The sequence below is a fragment of the Rattus norvegicus genome, chromosome 14 (assembly GCF_036323735.1).
Source record: "Rattus norvegicus strain BN/NHsdMcwi chromosome 14, GRCr8, whole genome shotgun sequence".
Classification (NCBI taxonomy): Eukaryota; Metazoa; Chordata; class Mammalia; order Rodentia; family Muridae; genus Rattus; species Rattus norvegicus.
The window spans coordinates 107843997-107869968 of record NC_086032.1 but is presented as its reverse complement, the minus strand read 5'-3'; the positions used below and the strand labels follow the sequence as shown (position 1 = coordinate 107869968).

The 25972-nt window shown below is 39.4% G+C and overlaps 1 protein-coding gene across 10 annotated transcripts in view; it reads left to right on the top strand.

Moving 5' to 3' along the window:
* Positions 1-25972, top strand: part of Eml6 (EMAP like 6) — a 354900-nt gene that overhangs the window by 136824 nt on the left and 192104 nt on the right. For all 10 annotated transcript variants that reach the window (XR_010057763.1, XR_010057765.1, XR_010057762.1 and 7 more), the window contains 3 exons: positions 108-176; positions 6529-6714; positions 8171-8306. Coding sequence is in view for 5 of the 10 variants with exons in the window: in XM_063273849.1 (XP_063129919.1) it covers positions 108-176; positions 6529-6714; positions 8171-8306 (391 nt within the window). In the remaining 5 variants the exon portion in view is untranslated. The remainder of the gene's footprint in view (positions 1-107; positions 177-6528; positions 6715-8170; positions 8307-25972) is intronic.

The window sequence follows — 25972 nt, the reverse complement described above, 5'->3', positions numbered from 1 at the left end:
GAGCTGGATCTTCCATTTTTCATCCCCTGCAGCCCACATTAACAAGTGTATCAGGGTAGAGTCTTTATGATTGCATTGGTCTCTAAAAACCATTTAATTTCTTGCAGATTTTTGATATTTCCTGGGATCCATATCAGCCAAATCGAATGGTTAGCTGTGGAGTAAAGCACATAAAGGTACGGCAGCTCCATTTGTGTGCTCAGCTCTGCTATCTTGCATTCTTGCATGAAAAAAAATAGGTGTTGATACAAATGATCTTGTATGTTTGGTTTTTCCTTTTTAATTTTATGTGCTTTGGTGTTTTGACTGCATGTGTGTCCATGTCGAATCCCTTGGAACTGGAGTTACAGACAATTGTGAGCTGCCATGTGGTTGCTTGGACTAGACTCTGGTCCTCTGGAAGAGCCAACCAGTGCTCTTAACTACTGAGCCACCTCTCCAGACCCTGCTTTTTTAATTTTTTATTTTTTTGAAGCACGGTTTCTCTGTATAGACCTGGCTGTACTGGAACTCACTTTGTAGGCAAGGCTGGCCCGGAATGCATAGATTCTCTTGCCTCTGCCTCCAGACTGCTGGGATTAAAGGTGTGCTCTACCATGCTCAGCAATACAGGTGTTTTAAAACATGGACTCTTAGAAATATCAGGCAACTTCTGATTAACACTAAGTGAACCAAACTTCCTGTCCAGCTGCTGCTGGGCACTTTACTTAACTGTTATTGTTTTTTCAATTCTGATGCATAGCCCCTGTCTAAATTACTCTGGATAATCAATAGTGAAAATAACCAAGAATTTCAGGATAAAAACCAATTAGGAGGAGGAATATGTACTATTTATTAAACCATGTTGGAAGTTATAATTAAAATGATATAAACAAAACATTTTAAAGCAGCACAGTAAACAATTTGTGATAGTTTAGACATGGTGGCATCTCTAACCAAGAGTTTAGAATATGGTAATATCTCTAATCACTAGGTACTAAAACTATTTGAATGAGGAGTGTAACATTACTTCATACTATACACAAAAGTAAGTTCTAAGCCAATTAAAGTGTGGAATATTTAATAAACCTTAGGTAACTAAAGGAGTATGGTGTTTTCCTGGGTGTGTAAAACAATGGTTGCTTCCATGTTGGGAAGGCATTTACAGACCAGAGGACACTTGAACACATGGTTAGATGGGGGAAGATTAAAAGAGGTCCTAAGGGAAAGCTAAGGAACTAGGACAGCTACAGGCTTTCAAAGCCTTCTCCTCACACAGACAAAGATACCTCCTAGTTCTTATTTTATAGAGTTAGAATTTGTGCAGAGGCCACCAGAGGGCAGAAGTAAACCAGACCAAGAGAGCAGCTATATAGCTGAATTCATTTCATCTTTGTGTTTACTAGAAAATTTATCAGCAAAACACCATCAGATGGTTAGAAAGATGTGTTTGAATTGCTACAGTGTGACTCACAGCCTGGACATACAGAACCTTCTATAAGGTCACCTTTTATAAAATAAAGACCCTGGAAGACTACAAGAAATATTTAAGCAAATGTGTAACTGCCCTCAGGCTGTGGAAAGGTCCTCTTCCATCTATAAGTGCAGAAAGAAGCTATAATGATAATATTGGCATACAGATATATAAATTAACATATACTATGCATTTGGTCTCCCCAGAGGAAAACCACACCCAAGCAAAAATAAAGGACAAACAGTAGCTATTAATGTATTCATAGAATATAGACAAACCCATAGTTTAGACAACATGGATAACCACCAAAAATAGGAACAGTTTTGACCATTGGATGCATGACAATGCTAAATCTTATAGAATTCAGACTTAAAAAATAATTGAATATATTAAGATCATTATTACATTGTATCTGGTGTGGATAAGGATTCAGTGAGGGGCTGCTCCTAAGCTTGACTGTGGATGGATAAGTTTAGTCTTTCTGACCAGTTTGGCAGTATTTATCGATAGCTCTAGAAATGTCAATCCCCTCTAGTCTAGTAATTTCATAACATGGAGTTTCTCCAAAGTGACTTGTGAGGAATGTGAACCAAGAACTGATTCATTTCAAATAGCAAAGCCAAAGTGAAGAAAACCTGAGCCTGCTCATCTACCCCCATGGTTAAATAAAACACACAGCATTCTTATAGTGCTGTGTACAGTCATTGTAAGTCAAGGCTTAGATAGCTACTTACCGATACTGGGAAATATTCAAAATGCATTTTCCATGGGGCGGTCTAGTCTACTTGTGGCTCTGATGTTTTTATTTACAAAGGAATGGGTTTTATTATGGCATTTCCATGCCACTGTGCTTTTTCTGATTCCTTCCCTCCCTCAAAGCCATCCCTACTGTGCCTCCTGCCTGCCCTGCTGGTTCTTTTCCGCCCAAACTCTTTCCTGCTCTCTCGTCACACATCAATAAATGCCACCACACTATTTTACTCTCCTTCCCTAACCTTTCTCCTGCATATAACCACCTTTCCAATCTCATGACCCATGAGTATACATATACAAATATAACACTTTAAATCTAGTTCCACATATGAGAGAAAATGTGTACTTTCTCTTCCTGAGTTTAGAATATGCCTCTCATCCCAGCTCTTAAGCTCAATGAACTGCCTGCTCTCCCTCCCCAGACAGATATTATTAAAAAGGCATTCTTACCTTTAGCAGTAGCAGTAGAGATTGGTGAGCCTACACATTGGATTACAACCCATTAACCATTCATCACCAACTCTGAAGAGATGTACTGCCTCATGCTCTCTCTTCACTATTGTCCCCTAAATTTTTAAAATATTTATTTGTTTAGGAAATATCACTAAACATTTAATTGTTGTCTCTGGGTAGAATTAATGGGCAACGTCAACCTTTTCTCTTTTATGCTTTATAAGTTATTCCAAGATAATGAGCACTGCTTACTTTTTTTCTTGTATATGTTCATGTTCTAGTGTGTGTGTATATAATCTCCTCAAGGCTTTCTTTCTTGTTCTTGCCCCCAAGTTATGGAGGCTCCTACTTCCAGAATTCACCACTGAATGGTGAAACCAGTATGGCCACAGTAATGTTCACTTCTTTCTCTGTTTCCTAAAATGGCCAAAAATGGCAGACATAAGATTTACATATAGCCTCTGGCATCCTGTGTAGATCACCTGTTGAGAAGTTACCTTTCATGGTCTATCTTATGGCTCAACTTTCTCCCAAAACCACATTTACTACACTCTAACTAGATGAGCTGGTTAATTATAGTTTTTCTCCAGACTCCTCTGTTTCTAGCCATGCTTATTTTACTTCAACTTTTAATCAGTTCTAAGAGCAGAGACAGATAAAAAAAACCCTAGACCTATGTTTGCAAACACTAAGGGCTTCTTGCCATGTCAAACTTGTCCAGTTGATTTAAGCATTTTCCCCTAAGCAAGGCACACATCTGTACTTCAGTGGAAGAAGCTGCACATGTCCACAGCTACCCCTTACTTATTCTTCTTTTATTTATTTATTTATTTATTTATTTATTTATTTATTTATTTATTTATTCATTCATTCATTCATTTATTTATTTATTTTATTTTTTTATTAACTTGAGTATTTCTTATTTACATTTTGAATGTTATTCCCTTTGCCAGTTTCCGGGCCAACATCCCCCTAACCCCTCCCCCTCTCCTTCTTTATGGGTGTTCCCCTCCCCATCCTCCCCCCATTGCCGCCCTCTCCCCAACAATCACGTTCACTGGGGGTTCAGTCTTAAAAATAAATCAAGAATAAACAAATTTTTAAAGTTTTTCTAAAATTTTAATTACATGTATTTGTGTGTGTTTGTATGTGAGTACAGGTACCTACAGAGCCTGAGTCCCCTAGAACTGTAGTGACATATGGTTGTGACCCTCTGGGTGTGTGTGGGTGCAGGGAACCAAATCCATGTCCTCTACATGAGCATAACATGTTTTTACCTTCTGAGCCATCTCTTCAGCTGAAATTGGTTCTTATAAGTTATTTTTACTTTTGATTCTGCTTAAATCAGAATTAATGAAGAATGACTAAATTAGAAGTAGAGAGCAAAAGGCTGCATTTCCAGAAAACCCTTGATGTGAAATTTCTGGAGCCAGGGTAAAATTTTGCCTAGTTTTATAAGTTTCATCTTTCCTCTACTGCAGGCATGAAATATTCGGATTGTCATTGATTTTTTTTCTTCCATACATTCTTGCCCCTTAGAGTCATCTAATCTTGCTCTCCTGGGTGAGATGTAATGTTGTGGATAATGTTGAGCCTTCTGCAATCTCTCATCTGCAATCTCAGAATGCAAGGACCTGGGAGACTCTCTAAGGCCAGATAAACCCTAAGTACTTGCCTGTTCTAACCAGATGTGCATTGCAATCTGACGATGGAAATTGTTTTATCATTTAATGGTGCATGGTTAGTCCAAAATACTGCTGATTGCTAGATGAGATGGTTCTCAAGAAGAGAAAATATCTCAAGTATTGCCCCCCTGAAATTCTCTTTTCCTGGCATTCATTTATAAATGCCTTTTAAGAGAATCATTTGATGGCTTAAAATTCTGTATGTAGGTATCTAGAACCATCTGATTGTATGGTTTTTGATAGAAAAGCCTTTCACACAGTGTCAGGGTAATGATCTATATTTTTGGTGGTTGTCATGTAGAATATTTAGCTCAGGCCAAAGGTACATATCTTAAATCAAAAGGCAAAATAGTTATTCTCTATCCAGTCTCCAGACACAAGAAAACGCAGTGGGAGGTGTCACCATGGGCACAAGCTCTTTGCTCTGGTTGTACAGCTAGTGATCATCTGTGTCTAAAAAGTTCACATTTAAGATATTAGTGTTTCTCAAATCTTACACCTAATTAGCTTTCTTCCAATTTCTTCATTTCTTTTATACTTAATTCAATACCTTTTGGCAAAAATACCACCCAAAGAAACAAGTCACACTACTCATCTGAGGCTATTTCAAATAGTTGAATGCATGCTCTCATCTCTGCCATGGGCATGCAGAGCAGTACTTCTGCCTGAGTCCTTTCCCACCACCATACCCTGAGAGGACCACCATCTTTCTTCTCCTGCAGGCACAAAATATTAGGATCGTCACTGATTATTTCTTCCACACATTCTTGGCCCTTAGAGTCATCTAATCTTGCCCTCCTGGATGAGATGTAATTCTTGCCCACTATGATCCAAATGCTATTTCTGTTCATTTCATGTACTGTAACTTGGTTCCTGTAACTGCTCACTCGCCCTTCCTCTTGAGTATAATCTGAATATGTTGTCACAAAAGCCTTATTTGTTGCTTTGAACACCCTCTTTCTTAGTTGTGGTTCTCAAAGCAGTGACCCAGGTGTCTCTGGTTTCTTGTGTATAAACCTTATGGAATCCGTATCTTTAGAAAAGTATTTCTGTCTGCTTTTCCTTATTTGCATATGAAACAATAGCAGAATGTGGTCTAACCTGTGTCCAAGAGTGTTGTGAGATTAAACAACAGATTTAGAAGGCATCTGGAGACTGTGAGGGCTAGGTAGTGGCATCAGAGTAACACAAGTTCCTATATTAGAAACTGCATCAAGGAAAAATACTGCATATAACTATGGTAGTGTCTCTGCTATCATCTACAAATAGTCCAAGCTTTAGGCTTGCCACTTTCCACAAGATCTGTGCAAACAAAATGGAGAAGCCTGGGTGATTGTGTACCACTGTGAAGTATCACTTGTATTTAAAAACATATGTGAGCAATTCTATAGTTTAAAAAAATGTAATACTTTGGTTAAAAAGCAATTATTTTCTCACATCACCTCACATTTTCTTTTTTTTTATTTCTATATTTTTTTTTATTAACTTGAGTATTTCTTATATACATTTCAAGTGTTATTCCCTTTCCCGGTATCCGGGCAAACATCCCCCTCCCCCCTCCCCTTCCTTATGGGTGTTCCCCTCCCAACCCTCCCCCCATTGCCGCCCTCCCCCCACCAGTCTAGTTCACTGGGGGTTCAGTCTTAGCAGGACCCAGGGCTTCCCCTTCCACTGGTGCTCTTACTAGGATATGCATTGCTACCTATGCACCTCACATTTTCTATATAGGGCCTTATTAAGTAGTTCTGGATAGACTGGAAGTTGCTATGTAGACCAGGATAGCCTCCAATGTGCTATGTTTCTCCCTTCTCTGCCTCCCAGGTGCTGAGATTATAGGCATGTGCTGCAGACATGGCTTTCTTTTTATACTATCTTTATTTCTGAGCTTCTCTACAGTCTATATATTCATTTGACAAAAGACCAGTTCCTCTCTGGAGTCATTTATAATGCCATTAAACATTCATGTTTTGAAATTTTGGATCTTTTAAAGTTAAAAGATATCATTGTTTTTCTTATGCTCCTAGAGGAATGCAGGGTTTTTCATGGTTCTCCACTGATACAGAGAAATTATTTATTTATTTTTAGTTCAGATAAAGTATATTCTGTAAAATTACTGAAAGTACCAATCATGGAATGAATATAGAGCACTCTATTTCAGCATATATTTATTTTACTACTTTCTAGTTTTGGACACTATGTGGAAATTCCCTGACTGCAAAAAGAGGTATATTTGGCAAAACAGGAGATCTTCAGACTATCCTTTGCCTTGCATGTGCCAAAGAAGACATCACATACTCTGGTGCTTTAAATGGCGACATTTATGTCTGGAAAGGGCTCACCCTAGTCCGCACTATTCAAGGAGCACATAGTGTGAGTATTGCCATATAGGGCTGTGGGATGACGTAATGAGGGATAATGTAATGAGAGATGATGTAATGTGGGGTGATGTAATGTGGGATGGATGGGTTAAGGCCACACATCTCCATGTTTCTGCCCTTTACTTTTTTAGTTAGACTTCACCAAACAGTTGTACACACACACACACACACACACACACACACACACACACACACACACACACATTCACATACATAAAACCACTCATGAAGATTTCTCGTTACTTTTGTTACCTGGGGAAAAATATCATACTGAATCCAGCCTCCACCTTAAATTTTAATCGGCTGATTAGTGTTACTCTTTAGTAGTAATTTGCATATGAACACTTCGATTCTTAAATTACTGTCTGCTTGCTAATATCTTGGGATCTTATTAACTTCATGGCCTACTTCACTGAGCTGGGCTGTTAAATTTTGCATTTTAGTTTAAGAGAGTTAAATATAAGGGCTAAAGAGATGGCTCAGTGGCTAAGATACTTACTGCTCACAGAAGACTTGGGTGCATTTCCCAGCATCAGCATGGCACAATAGAGGTAGGATAAAGAATGGTTCACTTAATGCCTTCAAATTCATTCGTCATTACTTCTTTTAGTGCCACAGACTGAACCCAGAGCCTCACACACCAGACTGACCTCTGTCATTGAGCTGCATCCCCAGATTTCATTACTCTTCACATGAAGAAAACCTTAGACAATTCAGTGAAATAGTTTAGATACTTTAGAGTCTTCCTTGTCATCTACGGTGAGAACCATTTATCTCGGCTTCATTGCCAAATGAATCTTAAAATAATTAAGAGGTCAGAATTTGTCTTCATTCACTAAATGAGCTGCCTCGGTGATCAATTTCTCTCTACACTGAATCTCTGTCAGCCTAACGTCACATAACAGCTTTGAAAAAGTCAAGTAGAATAAGAGTCCACGTGTTGTATATATGAAAAGGAGTCATGCCATAGCATACAATGCTGACACAATGTGATTGGTGGTTTTCGGTTTGTCAGAAGTAACACCATCCTGAGAGGTTGAGATCTGTCTCAGGCACCTCTGTACTTCTAAACAGTGTGGCGCCGTGATCTTAGTCTGTGTCTCTGCTCCATTAGTTTAGAACTTAAGTGTGATGCCTTTGCAATGTCTTTGTTTAGAAGGCTCACTTGTCATACAGAAATGTGATTCTCTGTCTACTTTAACCAAGGCATGCATAAATAACATTTTGGGCAATGGTGATAGCAATCTTATCAAATTAGATGTATTGGAATTGTTTTGCTTCCTGGTGGTGGCGGTAATTACTGCGATGAAGTATGTTGATCTGCTGTCATATTTCAACAGAAAACAGCATCTGTTTTAATTATTTTTGCTCTGTTATTTTCAATTATGGAGATTCAGCAACAATGGCATTTGTGACTACAGGATTGAATTCTACCGTATCATTGACAGGCTGGAATCTTCAGCCTGTATGCCTGTGAAGAGGGCTTTGCTACCGGTGGGCGAGACGGTTGCATACGCTTATGGGACACTGATTTCAAACCAATAACCAAAATTGATCTCAGGGAGACGGAGCAAGGATATAAAGGTAACATGCATTAGTACTTACCATGTGTTCTAAGAAGGTTACATATCAAGTTTTGTATTTTTGTTTAAGAGAAGTAAATATAAGAACTGGAGAGACAGCTCAGCTATTAGGAGCATTCACTGTTCTTGCAGAAGATCTGGATACAGTTCACATCACCCACAGGGTGCCTCACAAGTGTCTGTAATTCCAGTTCCAGGGATCTTGTGCCCCCTTCTGGTTTCTGTGGATATTAGGCATACAGAGTACACGAAGATGCATGACGCATATCACTTGTACAAATGAAAGGGTTTTTTTTTTTAAGAATTAAATATATGAGTTTTATGTTCTACCTATTTGCGTTATTCTACGAAGACTTTAAGGGTTTACATAAAAATATTAAGTACAAGCTTCAAAGTATGTTGACTATGAGTAGATATCTTTTCTCTTGCTTGGCATAAAGCTACAGTGGTCCTGTAGCAAAGGTAGACAATAACATTACAGCGAAGAAGCTGAATGGTTTCCCACAATATGGGATTATTTTCAGTGATGAAATAAAGATTTTCTGGACAAGGAAGTCAATAAATATGACGATGTCCTACCTCTGAAAACAAACCTGTCGCCATGTGCAGAACTGGGATGGCTGGGGTAGATATCAAAGAGCAGAGAGGAGAAAACATGTCCTCAGGCTATCTTCCTAAGCATTGTTGTTTCCAATCAAACTTTATTTTTAAATTCAGCAGCTGAGCAATGAGCTGGATGTTGTGATTCATCTTGTACCACAGGCTACCTCCTTCCTTCTGCCATTCACTATATGACTCATCTCACACCACAGGCTATCTCCTTCCTTCTGGTATTTACTATAAAAAGTGCAGCACAGCTTTTCTGGAGATTGCGCTGGTTCTGTCGTATGGGAGCTGTGGATACATAACACCAGGCTTCTTAGAAAGCTGTAGAATTTGGTTTCCACTTTACTACATCAATTAGGACAAGGTCAAGGTTCTTAAATTCTCTACAATGTCATGCGGTTCTGATCAACTTTATTCAGAAAAATATACAAATATGTAGAAGCAAGTTAGTTTTTCTAAGAGCCGCATTAAAAAAAAAAAGCAAAATTCTTCAACCAAACAACTCCAGACCCCCACCCTGTGAGCATTTACAAAGAGTGGGGGTAAGCAAGGATTGAAGGAGGGCGTGGAGGAGCAGAACAGACAGGACACAGAGGGGACAGCAGATCCTTACCCTTCCACCCTCAGAGAGATCTTAACCTTCTGCTCTGCCTACTCCTTGCTTCAAAAATGGAAGAAAAGCATATTTGAGAGGAGCAGATTCAGGCAAAGCAGTGTCAGGATTGCCTTGGTCTCAAAGTGGATATAAAACTACATGAGTGAGTTTATCTTTAGAAGGACTTTTGATATGGATGAATTTTCCCCATCTTTTTGCTGTTGGGTAACAATGACTGTTGACTTCATTTCCATGGAAACTAAGTTTTGTGATTCTTTTGTGGGTGTTTGGTTTTATTTTTCATTTTATTAAAAAGACTTCCTAAACATTCAGCAAGAGCATTTTCATGATCATATTCTAATTCTATAACAACTTACTTGCTACTTTGTGTCTCAATTTTGAAAATATTAATCAGGAACAGTGAGATGGCTCAACCATAAAAGTACTTGATGCCAACCCTGATAACCTGAGTTAAATCCCTGGAACTCACATGCTAGAAAGAAAACACTGATTTCTGTAAGTCCCTCATTTCCATTCTGCATATGCATTTATGTATGTGCATGTGTGTGCACACACAAAAATGACTAAATCTCATTTTAACATTAAGACATTACCATTTATTAGCATTTATAAACTCTATTCCCTAGCTCCTACTAGTGTGCAATGTGTGAAGACTTCTGTTGCCCCTCTTGTAGACTCTAGGTCTATGAAAGGAATCTAGCAATTTCTAAGGTCTACAGTTGTCAGAAATGAAGAAAGACTTTTCAAATGAACTAAGGTAAATAATACATTTATGAAAATTATAGCACATCATATAAGAGATATTGCTAATAAATCCTCTTATGTTTTTCTAGTCAGCTTTGAGCTAATTGACTTCCAGTAAAAGCAGTAACTCTACTTTGAATTGAGTATGCATCAGCTTGCCAGGTCACACATCAACAAAAATCATCAAGGCCAGGACAGGTTCTTAGGACTCTGCCCTCCCCACAACATAGTGAAAAAAGATGTGCCTCACACCCTGAGGGACACTATCCACAGTCAAGAGAACTATAGTCCTTCAGTTACACCAATAACTTCCATGCTTTTTGAGAATGAACAGACTTTTTACTACTTGGACAGCCGACAACTTTTCTTTAGCAGCGGTGTTATATGATTATATAAATCTGCAACTGAATTTATCCAAGATCTTTGATTTTAAGTTTTGAAAACTAAACAAACCAGAACTGAAAGATTGCTTTTATGATGCGTTTCGAAACAAAACCTGTTGTGAACTGGCACAAAGCTATTTACTGTCCTCATAATGTAAATAATCATACATTTCACCACAGAAGTGTTCTATTTAGCTAGTTGTGTTGTACATCTGTAATCCCATCACTTGGGAGATGGAGGGAGAAGCTTGTGATTTTGAGGCCAAACAGGGTTCCATATCAAGTCATTGTCCTAAGAAAAAGGGGGGGGGGAAATGAAATGTTTTATTCAAGGTATTACTGCGCCAAATCCCACTGGACACATGAACCCAAAATCCTAAACCTTTCTTAGATGTGTTTTTCAAAGCTACCATGTTTCAGGGGATATGAATTCCAGAGTTTTTAAGAAGAGAGAGAGGTTGGACGTTAATAGGAGCAACTCTATCATCTTATGAACAAGGAGACAGAAGCACACTGGCTTGTGAACATCAAGATAATTGCACACTTAGGGCCCTAATCTCATGCCAAGTATAACACCACATGTTGCATCCAACTTTATTTTTTCATTCTTTTTTATTGGATACTTTTTATTTACATTTCAAATGTTATCCCCTTCTCTGGTCCCCCTCCCCCTTCTTCTATGAGGGTGTTCCCTCATCCATCCACACACCCCTTCCCACCTCCACGCCCTGACATTGTAGCCCAGGCTAGCATTGAACTCTTAGTGATCATCTTACTTCATCCTCCTTATTTAGTGCCGGATTACAGGCACAAATTATTGGCTGGCTACCTTGTATTTCTTAATTATTTGAGGAACCCCACACTCTCATATGGATCCCAAAATTCATGAAGTCAGTCTTTTCTTTGGGTTGTCTGTGCTCAGCAGTCCCTGGGTATAATGACTACTCCTGGTTGTCAACCTGACTATATCTGGAATGAACTACAATCCAGAATTGGAGGGATCACCTGTGATCCAGATCTTGTGGCTGGAAGAAAAGGCAAGGAGATCTCTGAGTTCAAGGTCAGCCTGGGACAAAATAAGTCCCAGATTCAGGCATGGTGGTACATACCTTACCTTTAATCTGGGACATACCTTCATAAGGACATTGGAAGAAGGAAAATTTGAACTTGCCAGCACATCTGTTGGAATCTACATCTACAGAAGACCAGCTGAAACCACTAGCCTTGTGAGACTGAGCAACCACTAGATTCTTGTACTTCTAATCACAGCTGACTATTGTAGAGTTGGTGACTCTAGAGAACCCTAACTAATACACTGGGGGTGCTGATCTTCCTTCCTGTTATATATTTCCTCCAGGTTCTCAATTTTGTCCTCAGCACTACCTTTGAGACATCAGAAAACCTGTCTGTGTCAGGAGCCTCCAGGACCTGGCTCTAGACTCAAGTGATCTGCTTTTTTTTAATAGTATTCAGAGCCCTATTAACCCTTCCTATTCCTTCTAAGTGAAACACCCCCCCCCCTCTCTCTCACACACACACACACACACCACTTCTGTTTGCTTTTTTTCATTCATGCCTAAACAGTCCTTGGAATTGTATCCTTAGTAAGATCAGGTTCCCAGGAGACAGCAGTCACCCTATCACAGTCAACTTCCTCCAACAAGGGGATAGCCCTCCCTGTGGCCAAACATTCAAACACATGAGTCTATGGGAGCCATTCCTATCAAACCACCACATCCTCTCTTATATAACCTTTGCTTCCTCATCCTGGGTGCATTGACAGAGATAGGAAATATACCTTTTAGGAGAAGCTTTGAACTGCCTAAATTTCCTTTGTTTGATGTATGATTTGGCAGATCATATAACCTATGTTGTGGACACATTCAGACATGTGTTGTATGCGTGTATATACATGTGTGTGTGTGTTTGTACATGTATGCAGGCCAGTGGTCAATGCCAGATCTTCATTTAGTACTCTTCTTGTTTTAATTTTTATTATTACTTAAATGTATATACTTATTTTGATATTTATATATTTTGATGTTTTTCTCTCCCAGCTCTTTTCAAATCTTACTCATCTTCCTACCCACAAGACTTCACATTCACTTTCCCACTTTTTCTCCTCCAAATCAAAGCAAACTGAAAATCAAAACAAACAACAAAATAGTAAGACAGAAAAAAAATAAAAAAAATCACTCCCTGACCCCCAAAATGATGTCTGTTTTATGTCAGCCAAGAACTCCTGGGCATTGGGCCTGCCCTGAAGTGTGTAGTTAATAAACTCATGATACTCCATTGGAGAAAATGATTTTACCTTTCCCAGCAGGTATTGCTTGTAAATAGCTTCCTAGCTAGGGGTCGGACGTTGTGTTCACTTCCTCCTCTCAGTGCTGGGATTTTGTCTGCTTTGTCACTATGCAGGTTCTGTGCATGCTCACACAGTCTTTATGACTATGCACATATTTGCATCAGACCTCTTATGTCTAGAAACTGCTGTTTTCTTCAAATCAGCCACCACCTCTGGCTCCTACAATCTTTCTGCCTTCCTTTACACATTGATTCCTGGCCTCAAAGGGAGGGGTTTGATGAAAGCATCTGATTTGGGACTGAGTACTCTAAACTGTCTCACTTTCTGGACATTGCCCAGTTAATTGCCACCCACCACAGGAAGAGGCCGCTCTGTCATATTACTACTCTATAGGTATAGCAATATGTCATTAGGAGTCATTTTACTGCTATGTTCCTTTAGCAGAATTAACCAGTACGTTCCCCTAGGCCCCTGACCTATCCAGTCTCAGGTTTGTAGCCACTTTAGTAGGGTCAAGTATGTGTGCCATCCCATGTAATGAACCTTAGAAACAATCCAGATGTGTTTGGGTCCTCCCATCATTTTGTGCCACTATTGAATCAGAATGTCTTGCAAGCAGTTCACAGGGTTTACAGCTGGGTGATATTGATGCGTCTTTTACTCCTCCAATAGCATGAAGAGCATCTTCCAGCTCTGTGAATGCCAGTTAATGGGAGTGCAGCTTCTAGTTGAACACTCAATTCCTTCAGGTTCTATGACCTTCCGCCTAATTTTTGGGGACAGGGTTCTTCACTGAACCTGAAAGTCATCAATTAGCTAGACTAGCTAATCAGTGAGCCCTGGGGTCCTCCTGTCTCCATCTCCCCATGTTGGGATTACAAATGTGTGCCTCCATGCCCATGTAGGTACCAGGAATCAGAGCTTGGGTACTCCTGCCCACTGAGCCATTCCCAGCCCAGTAAATGTGGAGTTCCTCTGCTGTGGTCCACAGATGCCTATCTGGAGTCCATTCTGATCCACAGAGTTGATAGAGTTTATCTAGCTCAGCGCTGTCAACAGGAATCCTTACTGACCACTTTCAGTGCTTGCTTGTTGGATTAAAAAAAAGTGCAAGGCCTTGACTCACTAGGCCTTGGGTTTTCTAATATACTGGGGTGGAGTTTTCAACCTCAGCTAAAGAAACATTATTACTGTCACCTGGAGAATACTCTAGCTGGGCTTGGGAGGCAATGATATTTAGCCTTGGTGCCCGACCACCTACCATCACCCATGTCCAACTCCACACCAACTGAGAGGACTGTCTGGGTGGGTTCCAGGCATCCATATATTTTAGATACTTCATGAAGGTTCTAATGCTCAGAAAGGCTGGGAAGGTTGCTTTGTGCTCCTTGCCATGTCTTTGGGCTGCAGACAGCAAGTTTAAACCACATCCCTCCCTGCTGCTGATTTGCCTTTTTCCATTCAGATAACTGAGAAAGGACATTTTAGCCCAGTGATAATTGTCTGTGTGCTAAACCACCACTCTGCCTTCTGAGAGTTCACAATGCTAGCACATTAGAATAATAAAAGAATCAGCTGAAAGGCAAGGAGTAGCTGCCCATCAAGGGGAGAAAGGAGAGACAGAATCTTCAGAGGTCCTATATGACTTCCCATGGGGCTAGACTAGAATATGACCCCCACATGGAAAATTGTTCTTATTGAGGCATGAACTTTAAAAAAGACCCCATAATGCAAAAAGACTTGCTGGTTAGAATAATACTTGGTATTGATCAATTAATTTCTCAGATGTTAGGATCTAGGTCCATTGTTGGTGTTGAAGCCACACAGTTCTGTGAAGTGGGGTTGCAGATGTCATCTTCACTTACAACTGTGGTAACTGAAGATTTGAAAGGTTAAATGGCTTGTGGTGTTCCTAGGTAAGAAGGCTGGAGTATAAATCCATCTATTCACTTCACTAATGCAAAGTAAGCATTCCTCTTTAACAACAAGGCATGAGTCAGTATTGATGGGTCAACTCTTCTGAAGCTGTCCTTGGGACTACAGCTGAGAGTATTGGGAGGATGTTCTCCACTTTCTAGAAGGAATAGAAAACAAAAGCAAAATAAGAATTTGGTTTCTGCCTTGGAGAATTTTTCAGGTTTGGATGGGTAGTTTGCTGCCTACTGCCATCTGCTGTCCACATGTACCAAGCAGTGCATGCTCTATCTTTTTCACTATAGTGTATAGGGTGCCTCAAATCCAACCTTGACACCATGCCACACTGTCAAAAATACCCACAGTGTGCATCTCAAAGAAGAAGAGCATTTATGTGGCAGCTTTCCCTGCTTTTCATTTTGCTACTAGTAGGTATCTAACCTTACTCCAAATAGTAGCGGAGCAAAAGATACAGAAGCAAATACAGCTTAATTACAGATGCAATGGCTGCCCTGGTCAGCCCAGTGAGAACTCTGATTATAGTCCTGTTCTCTGTACTTATGCCAGGCCTGGGTGGACAGGAGAATAAAAATACTGCTGGGAAGGGAAGTGTCACTCTGCAGGGCCTCTCAGAAACTCCTGGGAGAGGCTACAAGACTCTATGTAGCTCACGGGCAGAGGACCAATTTGGCTTAGAAAAAAGATTGTGCACATGACTAAGAAGCTTAAATACAACTCGCCCTCTGATGTGTCTTCAGGAAGTAATTTCTATTTAAAATTGTTTCTCTCGGAAAAGAAAATGACTCAGTGTCATTAAGGGCCCTTAGAGTAGGCTAGTATGATATGACAAAAGATAATTTATCTGTTTGAAAAACAGAAATATGTGTGGAAAACCTGAATTGGTTTCTGAGAGGAAATGTTCACAGCTCATTAAGTTCATTATAAGTGACAAAAGTATACTTTCTTCTTTGCCCCCCTTATGTCTCTCCTCTTCTTCCTCTATTTTTTTTAGTTCCTCTCCCTTTTTCTACCACATTCACCTAGACACACAGCCTGTCAACCAGCCTTCTTGCTTTTGCTGTTAAGTTTCCCTGCAAAAACTATTTAGTTCACCAGAAGCATTTTTCAAGGAAGTCTATAAAAAAAATCAGGTTGTGAGATACAAGCTGGTGTGTGTGTGTGTGTGTGTGTGTGTGTGTGTGTGTGTGTGTGTTCTAGATGTTGATGTTGGGTGGTCTTTTCACTTGTTCTCTGTCTTATTTTTTGATACAGGGTTTCTCACTATATCTGGTGCTCACTGATTTTGCTATGATGACTGTCTGGCAAGCCCCAGGGATGATCAGAGATCCTAAGAGCTCCATAGAGCTGAGATTATAGACAGGTGCCAGTGTACCCAGATTTTTATACGGGTGCTGGAAATCAAACTCAGGTCCTGACACTTGGTTATTATAGGTGGTGTAGCTGCTCTACATTTCCAACTGATCATTTCTTAGCTCCTCTTGAGCGGCTTTTTATCCCCTAAGACACAGATTGTGGGTTTCTTAGTACTTTTCTGAACCTTTTCACATGTCCTCCCTAGAGGTTATATAACAGAGATGGTGGAAAAAGAAATGTTTGCACACTGAACCAAATAAGAGGCTAATGTTGTGAGGAGAGTTATCTCACATACGAATAGTCTTGGGCAAAGGAAGGAAGGAAAAAAGGAAGGAAGGAAAAAAGAAGAAAGGGAGGGATGCAAAGAGGGAGGGAGGGAGGGAGGAAGGGAGGAAAGGGCAAAGGAGAGGAAGACCAGAAAACAAATAAAGGCAGTATCTCATTTAACCCTTTTAAGACCACAGGTCAGAAATTCTAAACCACCAATCCACTTTCCTGCTATCCCATCTGACTTAGCATTCCTCCTAGATGTTTAAAAATATATTTTAAAAATATCATTGAACATCAAGAGTTTATTTTATTCTCTATAAAAAGTATATTTGGATCCAAAACCTGCTAAAAGAGAGCTGGTCTTCCAGGAGCACTCTTCCCCCTAAGCCCACAGGTAGGACTCTACTTTCCACTGACTGCCCAAGGAGAGACCTGTCAAAAAAACACAGGGCAGTCTAAGACAGGAACCTTCTAGTCTCTATTTCTGCCCAGAGCTAAGGCTGTCCCACAGCACTCCAGACCCAAATCTGCCCTGAGAAGCTGGTCTTCCAGAAGTCTCACTCCTAAGATCACAGGCTCACAGGCCCAAAGAAAGAACAAGATCCAGTCAGAGACAGCAAGACCAACTAACATCAGAGATAATCAGTTGGTGAGAGGCAAGAACCTAAGCAACAGAAAGACTACTTGGCATCATCAGAACCCAGTTCTCCCCCAACAGCAAATACTAGATATCCCAACACACCGGAAAAGAAAGATTCTGATTTAAAATCACATCTCATGATAGAGAACTTTAAAAAACATAAATAACTTCCTTAAAAAATACAGGACAACACAGGTAAACAGGTAGAAACCTTAAAGAGGAAATGCAAAATCCATTAAAGAATTAGAGGAGGACACAACCAAACAGGTGAAGGAATTGAACAAACCATCCAGGACCTTAAAATAGAAATAGAAACAATAAAGAAAGCACAAAGGGAGACAACCCTGGAGATAGAAAGCCTAGAAAAGAGATCAGGAGCCATAGATGCAAGCTTCACCAACAGAATACAGAAGAGATAGAAGAGAGAATCTCAGGGACAGAAGATACTATAGAAAACATTGATACAACCATCAAAGATAATGTAAAACACAAAAGGCTCCTAACCCAAAATATCCAGGAAATCCAGGATACAATGAGAAGATCAAACCTAAGGAAAATAGGTATAAAAGAGAGATGAAGACTCCCAACTTAAAGGGTCAGTAAATATCTTCAACAAAATTATAGAAGAAAATTTCCCTAACCTAAAGAAAGAGATGCCCATAAACATAGAAAAAGCCTACAGAACTCCAAATAGATTGGACCTGAAAAGATACACCAAATGCACAGAACAAAGAAAGAATATTAAAAGCACTGAGGGGGAAAAGGTCAAATAACATATAAAGGCAGACCTATCAGAATTATACCAGACTTCTCACCAGAGACAAGCCAGAAGATCCTAGACAGATGTCATACAGACCATAAGAGAACACAAATGCCAGCCCAGGCTACTATATCCAGCAAAACTCTTAACATAGATGGAGAAACTGATGGCAAACTGATGGTTTTCCATGACAAAACCAAATTTACACAATTTATTTCCACAAGTCCAGCCCTACAGAGGAAAATAGATGGAAAACTCCAATACAAGGAGGGAAGTTATACCCTAGAAAAAGCAAGAAAGTAATCTAATTTTAACTAACCCAAAAGAACATAACCACAAAAACATAATTTCACTTCTAACAACACAAATAATAGGAGACAACAATCATTGGTCCCTAATATCTCTCAAAATCAATGGACTCAATTCCCCAATATAAAGGCATAGACTAGCAGACTGGATATGTAAAGAGGACCCAGCATTTTGCTGCATACAGGAAACACACCTCAGAGTAAAAGTTGGGAAAATTTTTTCCAAGAAAATGGTCCCAAGAAACAAGCTGGAGTAGCCCATTCTAATATCAAATAAAATCGACTTTCAACCAAAAGTTGTCAAAAAAAAATAAGTAAGGACACTTCATATTTGTCAAAGGAAAAAATTTACCAAAATGAACTGTCAATTCTGAATATCTATGCTCCAAAGGCAAGGACACCTACATTCATAAAAGAAACTTTACTAGAGGGAAAGGGAATGACATTCGAAATGTAAACAAGAAATACTCAAGTTAATAAAAAAAAAAAAAGAAACTTTACTAGAGCTCAAAGTGTACATTGCACCACACAAAATAATAGTGGTAAACTTCAACATCCCACTCTCAACAATGGACAGATCATGGAAACAGAAACTAAATGGAGACACAGTGAAACTAACAGAATGTATGAACTAAATGTATTTAACAGATATATAGAAATTTCCAAAACCGGCCATATAATTGGTCACAAAACAGGCCTCAACAGATACAAGAAGATAGATATAATCCCATGCATCCTATCAGACCATGGACTATGGCTGGTCTTCAATAACAACAAAAACATCAGAAAGCTCACATACACATGGAAGTTCAACAATGCTCTACTCAATGATAACATGGTTAAGGAAGAAATAAAGAAATTAAAGACTTTTTAGAATTTAATAGAAAAAGGATGCACAGCATACCCAAACTCATGGGACACAATGAAAGCACTGCTAAAACGAAACCTCATAGCTCTGAGTGCCTCCAAAAAGAAATTGAAGAGAGCATACTGTAACAGCTTGATAACACACATGAAAGCTCTAGAAAAAAAGAAGCAAATTCACCCAAAAGGAGTAGTTGGCAGAAAATAATCAAACTCAGAGCTGAAACCAACCAATTAGAAACAAAAATAACCATACAAAGAATCAGCAAAACCAGGAACTGGTTCTGTGAGAAAATCAACAAGATAGTTAGACCCTTAGCCAGACTAACCAGTGGGCACAGAGACAGTATCCAAATAACAAAAATCAGAACTGAAAAGGGAGACATAACAACAGAAACTAAGGAAATTCAAAAATCATCAGATCCTACTACAAAGGCATGTACTCAACAAAACTAGAAAATCTGGGTGAAATGGACAATTTTCTATACAGATAACAGGTACCAAAATTAAATTGGGATCAGATGAACTATCTAAACAGTCCCATAGAATAGAAGAAATAGAAGCAGTCATTAAGTCTCCCAACCAAAAAAAACCTAGGACCAGATGAGTTTAGTGGAGAATTGTCGTGGTAAATAATAAAAAAGGGCATGACTGGTTCCCTGGCGCAGTCACACTCTCACTGGTTCTGGCTCCAGTGGGCCATTGAAACTAATGCTAATTTATTTCAGCATCTCCACACTGTGCCCAATACTTTCTGACCAGCTGTCCAAGAGCCATTCCAATGCAGTACCCTGTCAGACTGTCCCGCCCTCACTCACAGCTCTCTTGACTGGTTTCCACCATGCTAGGCATACACATCCCAAGTCCATGGCAGGCCCAGTGAGTCCTGCCACCATACACTCTCTTGAACTCAACTAAGTTGCCACATGAAAGATCACATTGATCGAATTAATAAGATATAATTTGCCCATCTAGATAACACGAAATCCTGTACCCACCTATCTCTTAAAAATAGTCATAACAACCTGTAACTATGCACAAAGAAGAATCTTAACATCTGCAGCCATGTTCTCTCCGCTGCTTTTTTTCTTAGCTCTGGCCTCCTCTGCCTCTCTAAAACTTTTCTCCTGGCCATCCTTCCTTCTTCTCCAATGACAGGCCTCATTATATCCTGACAAATTTATGTCACCTGCATAATGACATAAATTTGTTTTTATAGTTAGAAGGAGTGAGTACAGAGTTTATCCAAATCACATGGGATTTTCACCTGGGGTTCAGAACTTGGAAAGTTAGTCACTGACTCCAAGTAGAGAGTGATAATTGCCAGTTATAAAGTTATTATAAAATAGAAGTCTGTACACCAGGCAAAGTGAATACAGACATATATTATAGAACTTCTTAGTAAATAAAAGTCTGATGCTCCAGGTAGAGAGCTTTTCAGATAAATTGATTTTGGGCTAAAATCTTAGTTTGACAAGTTGCTTACTTATTGGTATTGATATTAATAAAAAGTGATTAAATTTTTTTATTAATTAACCTGCTAATATCATATGGCTCAATGATGCTGGTTAGCAAGTGTTTGTGGTTAATTTCGATATTTACCACAACAGGAAGCTCATATTCTCTCAATGTGGGCTCCATGGGAATTTTGGGTTAATTTCCTGGCACAACAGATTAAAAAGCCTAAATAGGGTTATACAGAATTGTTTAGCTTGCTTCTTTTTAAAAAAATTGTTTTAATTTTCATAATGGGTATGATTTTGAGTCTTATTATATTATTTCTCTGGGAAAAAGTGCAAAATGCAATCTTTTCTGGTTACAGACTAAAGAACATGGTATTTTGGGAGAAAGGTTTTGTCTTTGTGTCTTTAAAAAGGGTGATTAGGCTTTGGAAACCTTCCAGAGTTACACCAATTAGATTTGATAAAAGTAGACCTTCTGAAAAACTAAATTCAAGAGAATCAAACAAAAATATCTCAACTCTAAACTCTTGTTTTGAGAATTATATATTGCAGAATGTACCTGCTTGGATTCCTGATCTCAAGGACTTTCAGCGGGGTCAAGTCAAGATACACATCAGGCTAAAAGATTTGTTCCATTTTCCCTACCCCCTAGCCCCCCAAAGATATTCCAACGTCTACTTACAACTTTGAGAAGTTATTGAGGGGTTGTCACCCCGATTTCTTAAAATTTGGGAGGCTTAAAGTGGTTATTCTAAGGTTGTCTTTCTAGAGAATATTGAAATGGTCATAACTCATTAGGAAGGAATCAGTTAGAATTGATTGCACAGCCATAATCTCATTTGATAGAAATTCTTATATTTGTTACTAAGCTAAAGTTATAGTCTTTTAAATTTGGTACAGAATTTATTTGATATAAGTTTAGATTTTCTTTGATTTTCTTATCAATTTAAAATTAATATTGTTACTCTTGCGTATAGGCATTTTGCCTATATAATACATTTAAGTATACAAGGCTTTATACCCAGTCCTTTATTCCTACTAAAAAATTAATCTGAGATGATTAAACATGTGAGTTAAGGGCCAGATAGAAAATTCATGGTTCAAAGTTTATTGTTAGAGTGCTTTCAAATTAATTTATTAAGATAACAGATGACATTCTAGATTACCTACGTAGTTAGATGGGTTTCAAAAATTTAAGAAATCCACAAAATCTGACATTTAATGTTATTTATCTTTTGTTGAGACATATCTGCTCCTAACAACTCACCTTTGGTGGATTCAAAAAAGAAACTGAACATCTCCATCTCCAGGTGATGTGATGTATTGTGACTAGACAGCCACTAACAAAGATTGCCTCAATTCATCTACAGACTAAATACTGTTCAGAAAAGGACACATTACAGAATAATTGACTGATAATTACTACCAAGCCAGAGTGATCTGCCCTTCAAAATTCTGTGTTTCAAAAGTCTGTCAGATGATCCTAGGCCAGAAGGCTGAAGCCTTTCTCTCATGTGTTGCTGACAGGGGACTGTACAAGTAATATTGTCTCTATAACCTGTCTCAGTTCTAGAAGCCATATTAGGCTTTCTATATTTACAGACATATTGGTGATTCTCAGATTTCTGACAGGGTTGAAGACTGATTATAGTCAGGCTGTTTAACTTTGAGAATACATATTTAATTAGATAGTTATCAGATAGTTTATAAGCTAGACAAGATATAACAAATTATAAGCCTTTTAAAACTTGGAATAGGTGGTTAAATGTGTTGTTAAACTAAGAAAATGTTGGACTTAGTGTTAGTAGTATATTTTATACTTTTAAATTACAAAATAATAATAGTTGTGCTTAGCTTATATTGGAGAAAAGTTTTTTTTTAATTAGGCAGGATTAAGTATAGGTTGATGTCATTATGCAGGTGAAGGCAGATACAGAATAGAATGAGGCCTGTCATTGGACAAGAAGGAAGGATAGCTGGGAGAAAAAGTTTTAGAGAGGCAAAGGAGGCCAGAACTAAGAAAAAAAGCAGCGGAGAGAACATAGCTGCAGATGTTAAGATTCTTCTTTGTGCATAATTACAAGGTTGTTATGTCTATTCTTAAGAGATAGGTGTGTACATCATTTTGTGTTATCTAGATGAGCAAATTATATCTTATCAATTTGATCAATGTGTTCGTTCATGTGGCAACTTAATTGAGTTCAGGAGAGTGTAGGTAGGCTTCATCCCAAGGATGCAAGGATGGTTCAATATGCAAAAATCCATCAAAAATCCAATATCCAAAAATTTGCTATATAAAAAAACTCAAAGGAAAAAAATGATCATTTCATTAGATGCATTTGACAAAATTCAATACCCCTTTATGATAAAAGTCCTGGAAAGATCAGGAATTCAAGGCCCATAACTAAATATAGTAAAAGCAGTATACAGCAAACCAGTATCCAACATTAAACTAAATGGAGAGAAACTTGAAGCAATCCCTTTAAAATCAGGGACTAGACAAGGCTGCCCACTCCCTCCCTACCTATTCAATATAGTGCTTGAAGTCCTAGCCAGAGCAATTCAACAACAACAATAACAAAAAAGGCAATCAAAGAAATACAAATCTGAAAGGTAGAAGTCAAAATATCACTATTTGCAGATGATATGATAGTATACTTAAGTGACTCCAAAACTTTCACCAGAGAACTCCTACAGCTGATAAACAACTTGAGCAAAGTGGCTGAATATAAGATTCACTCAAACAAATCAGTAGCCTTTCTATACTCAAAGGATAAATGGACTGAGAAAGACATTATAGAAAGAACAACCTTCACAATAGCCACAAATAATATTAAAATACCTCAGTATAACTCTAACTAATCAAGTGAAAGATCTGTATGACAAGAACTTCAAGTTTCTGAAGAAAGGAATTGAAGAAGGTCTCAAAAGATGGAAAGGGAGACACCGCCGGAACCTGAAGGAAACAGACCGGATAAACAGTTCTCTGCACCCAAATCCCGTGGGAGGGAGAGCTAAACCTTCAGAGAGGCGGACAAGCCTGGGAAACCAGAAGAGACTGCACTCTGCACACATCCAGACGCCAGAGGAAAACACCAAACGCCATCTGGAACCCTGGTGCACGGAGGCTCCCGGAAAGAGCGGCGCAGATCTTCCCGGTTGCTGCCACAGCGGAGAGGACTTAGGCAGTACCCCACGAGCAAACTTGAGCCTTGGAACCGCAGGTAGGACCAACTTTTCCCCTGCAAGAAACCTGCCTGGTGAACTCAGGACACACAGAGGCAAAATTCCTCTAGGACCGGGCACTTCCTGTGTTTACTGGAAGTCCCACACCCGCGGATCCCGGCCCGCAGCAGCTCTCTGCTCCCAAACCCCGTGAGAGACCTCACTGCCTGATCAGGTGGGCACTCCTGAGGCTGCAGAGCAGAGGAGACCACCAACACTGCCCACCCCTGCCCACATCCCTGGCCCAAGAGGCAACTGTATAAGGCCTCCGGGTTCCCGTAGGGGAGGGCCCAGGAGCGGCAGGATCCCTGTGCCTGAGACACCGCCGGAACCTGAAGGAAACAGACCGGATAAACAGTTCTCTGCACCCAAATCCCGTGGGAGGGAGAGCTAAACCTTCAGAGAGGCAGACACGCCTGGGAAACCAGAAGAGACTGCACTCTGCGCACATCCAGATGCCAGAGGAAAACACCAAACGCCATCTGGAACCCTGGTGCACGAGGCTCCCGGAAAGAGCGGCGCAGATCTTCCCGGTTGCTGCCGCCACGGAGAGGACTTAGGCAGTACCCCACGAGCAAACTTGAGCCTTGGAACCACAGGTAGGACCAACTTTTCCCCTGCAAGAAACCTGCCTGGTGAACTCAAGACACAGGCCCACAGGAACAGCTGAAGACCTGTAGAGAGGAAAAACTACACGCCCGAAAGCAGAACACTCTGTCCCCATAACTGGCTGAAAGAAAACAGGAAAACAGGTCTACAGCACTCCTGACACACAGGCTTATAGGACAGTCTAGCCACGGTCAGAAATAGCAGAACAAAGTAACACTAGAGATAATCTGATGGCGAGAGGCAAGCGCAGGAACCCAAGCAACAGAAACCAAGACTACCTGGCATCATCGGAGCCCAATTCTCCCACCTAAATAAACATGGAATATCCAAACACACCAGAAAAGCAAGATCTAGTTTCAAAATCGTATTTGATCATGATGCTGGAGGACTTCAAGAAAGACGTGGAGAACGCCCTTAGAGAACAAGTAGAAGCCTACAGAGAGGAATTGCAAAAATGCCTGAAAGAATTCCAGGAAAACATAAATAAACAAGTAGAAACCCATAGAGAGGAGACACAAAAATCCCTGAAAGAATTCCAGGAAAACACAATCAAACAGTTGAAGGAATTAAAAATGGAAATAGAAGCAATCAAGAAAGAACACATGGAAACAACCCTGGGCATAGAAAATCAAAAGAAAAGACAAGGAGCTGTAGATACAAGCTTCACCAACAGAATACAAGAGATGGAAGAGAGAATCTCGGGAGCAGAAGATTCCATAGAAATCATTGACTCAACTGTCAAAGATAATGTAAAGCAGAAAAAGCTACTGGTCCAAAACATACAGGAAATCCAGGACTCAATGAGAAGACCAAACCTAAGGATAATAGGTATAGAAGAGAGTGAAGACTCCCAGTTCAAAGGACTAGTAAATATCTTCAACAAAATCATAGAAGAAAACTTCCCTAACCTAAAAAAAGAGATACCCATAGGCATACAAGAAGCCTACAGAACTCCAAATAGATTGGACCAGAAAAGAAACACCTCCCGTCACATAATAGTCAAAACACCAAACGCACAAAATAAAGAAAGAATATTAAAAGCAGTAAGGGAAAAAGGTCAAGTAATATATAAAGGCAGACCTATCAGAATCACACCAGACTTTTCGCCAGAAACTATGAAGGCCAGAAGATCCTGGACTGATGTCATACAGACCCTAAGAGAACACAAATGCCAGCCCAGGTTACTGTATCCTGCAAAACTCTCAATTAACATAGATGGAGAAACCAAGATATTCCATGACAAAACCAAATTTACACAATAACTTTCTACAAATCCAGCACTACAAAGGATAATAAAGGGTAAAGCCCAACATAAGGAGGCAAGCTATACCCTAGAAGAAGCAAGAAACTAATCATCTTGGCAACAAAACAAAGAGAAGAAAAGCACACAAACATAACCTCACATCCAAATATGAATATAACAGGAAGCAATAATCACTATTCCTTAATATCTCTCAACATCAATGGCCTCAACTCCCCAATAAAAAGACATAGATTAACAAACTGGATACGCAATGAGGACCCTGCATTCTGCTGCCTACAGGAAACACACCTCAGAGACAAAGACAGACATTACCTCAGAG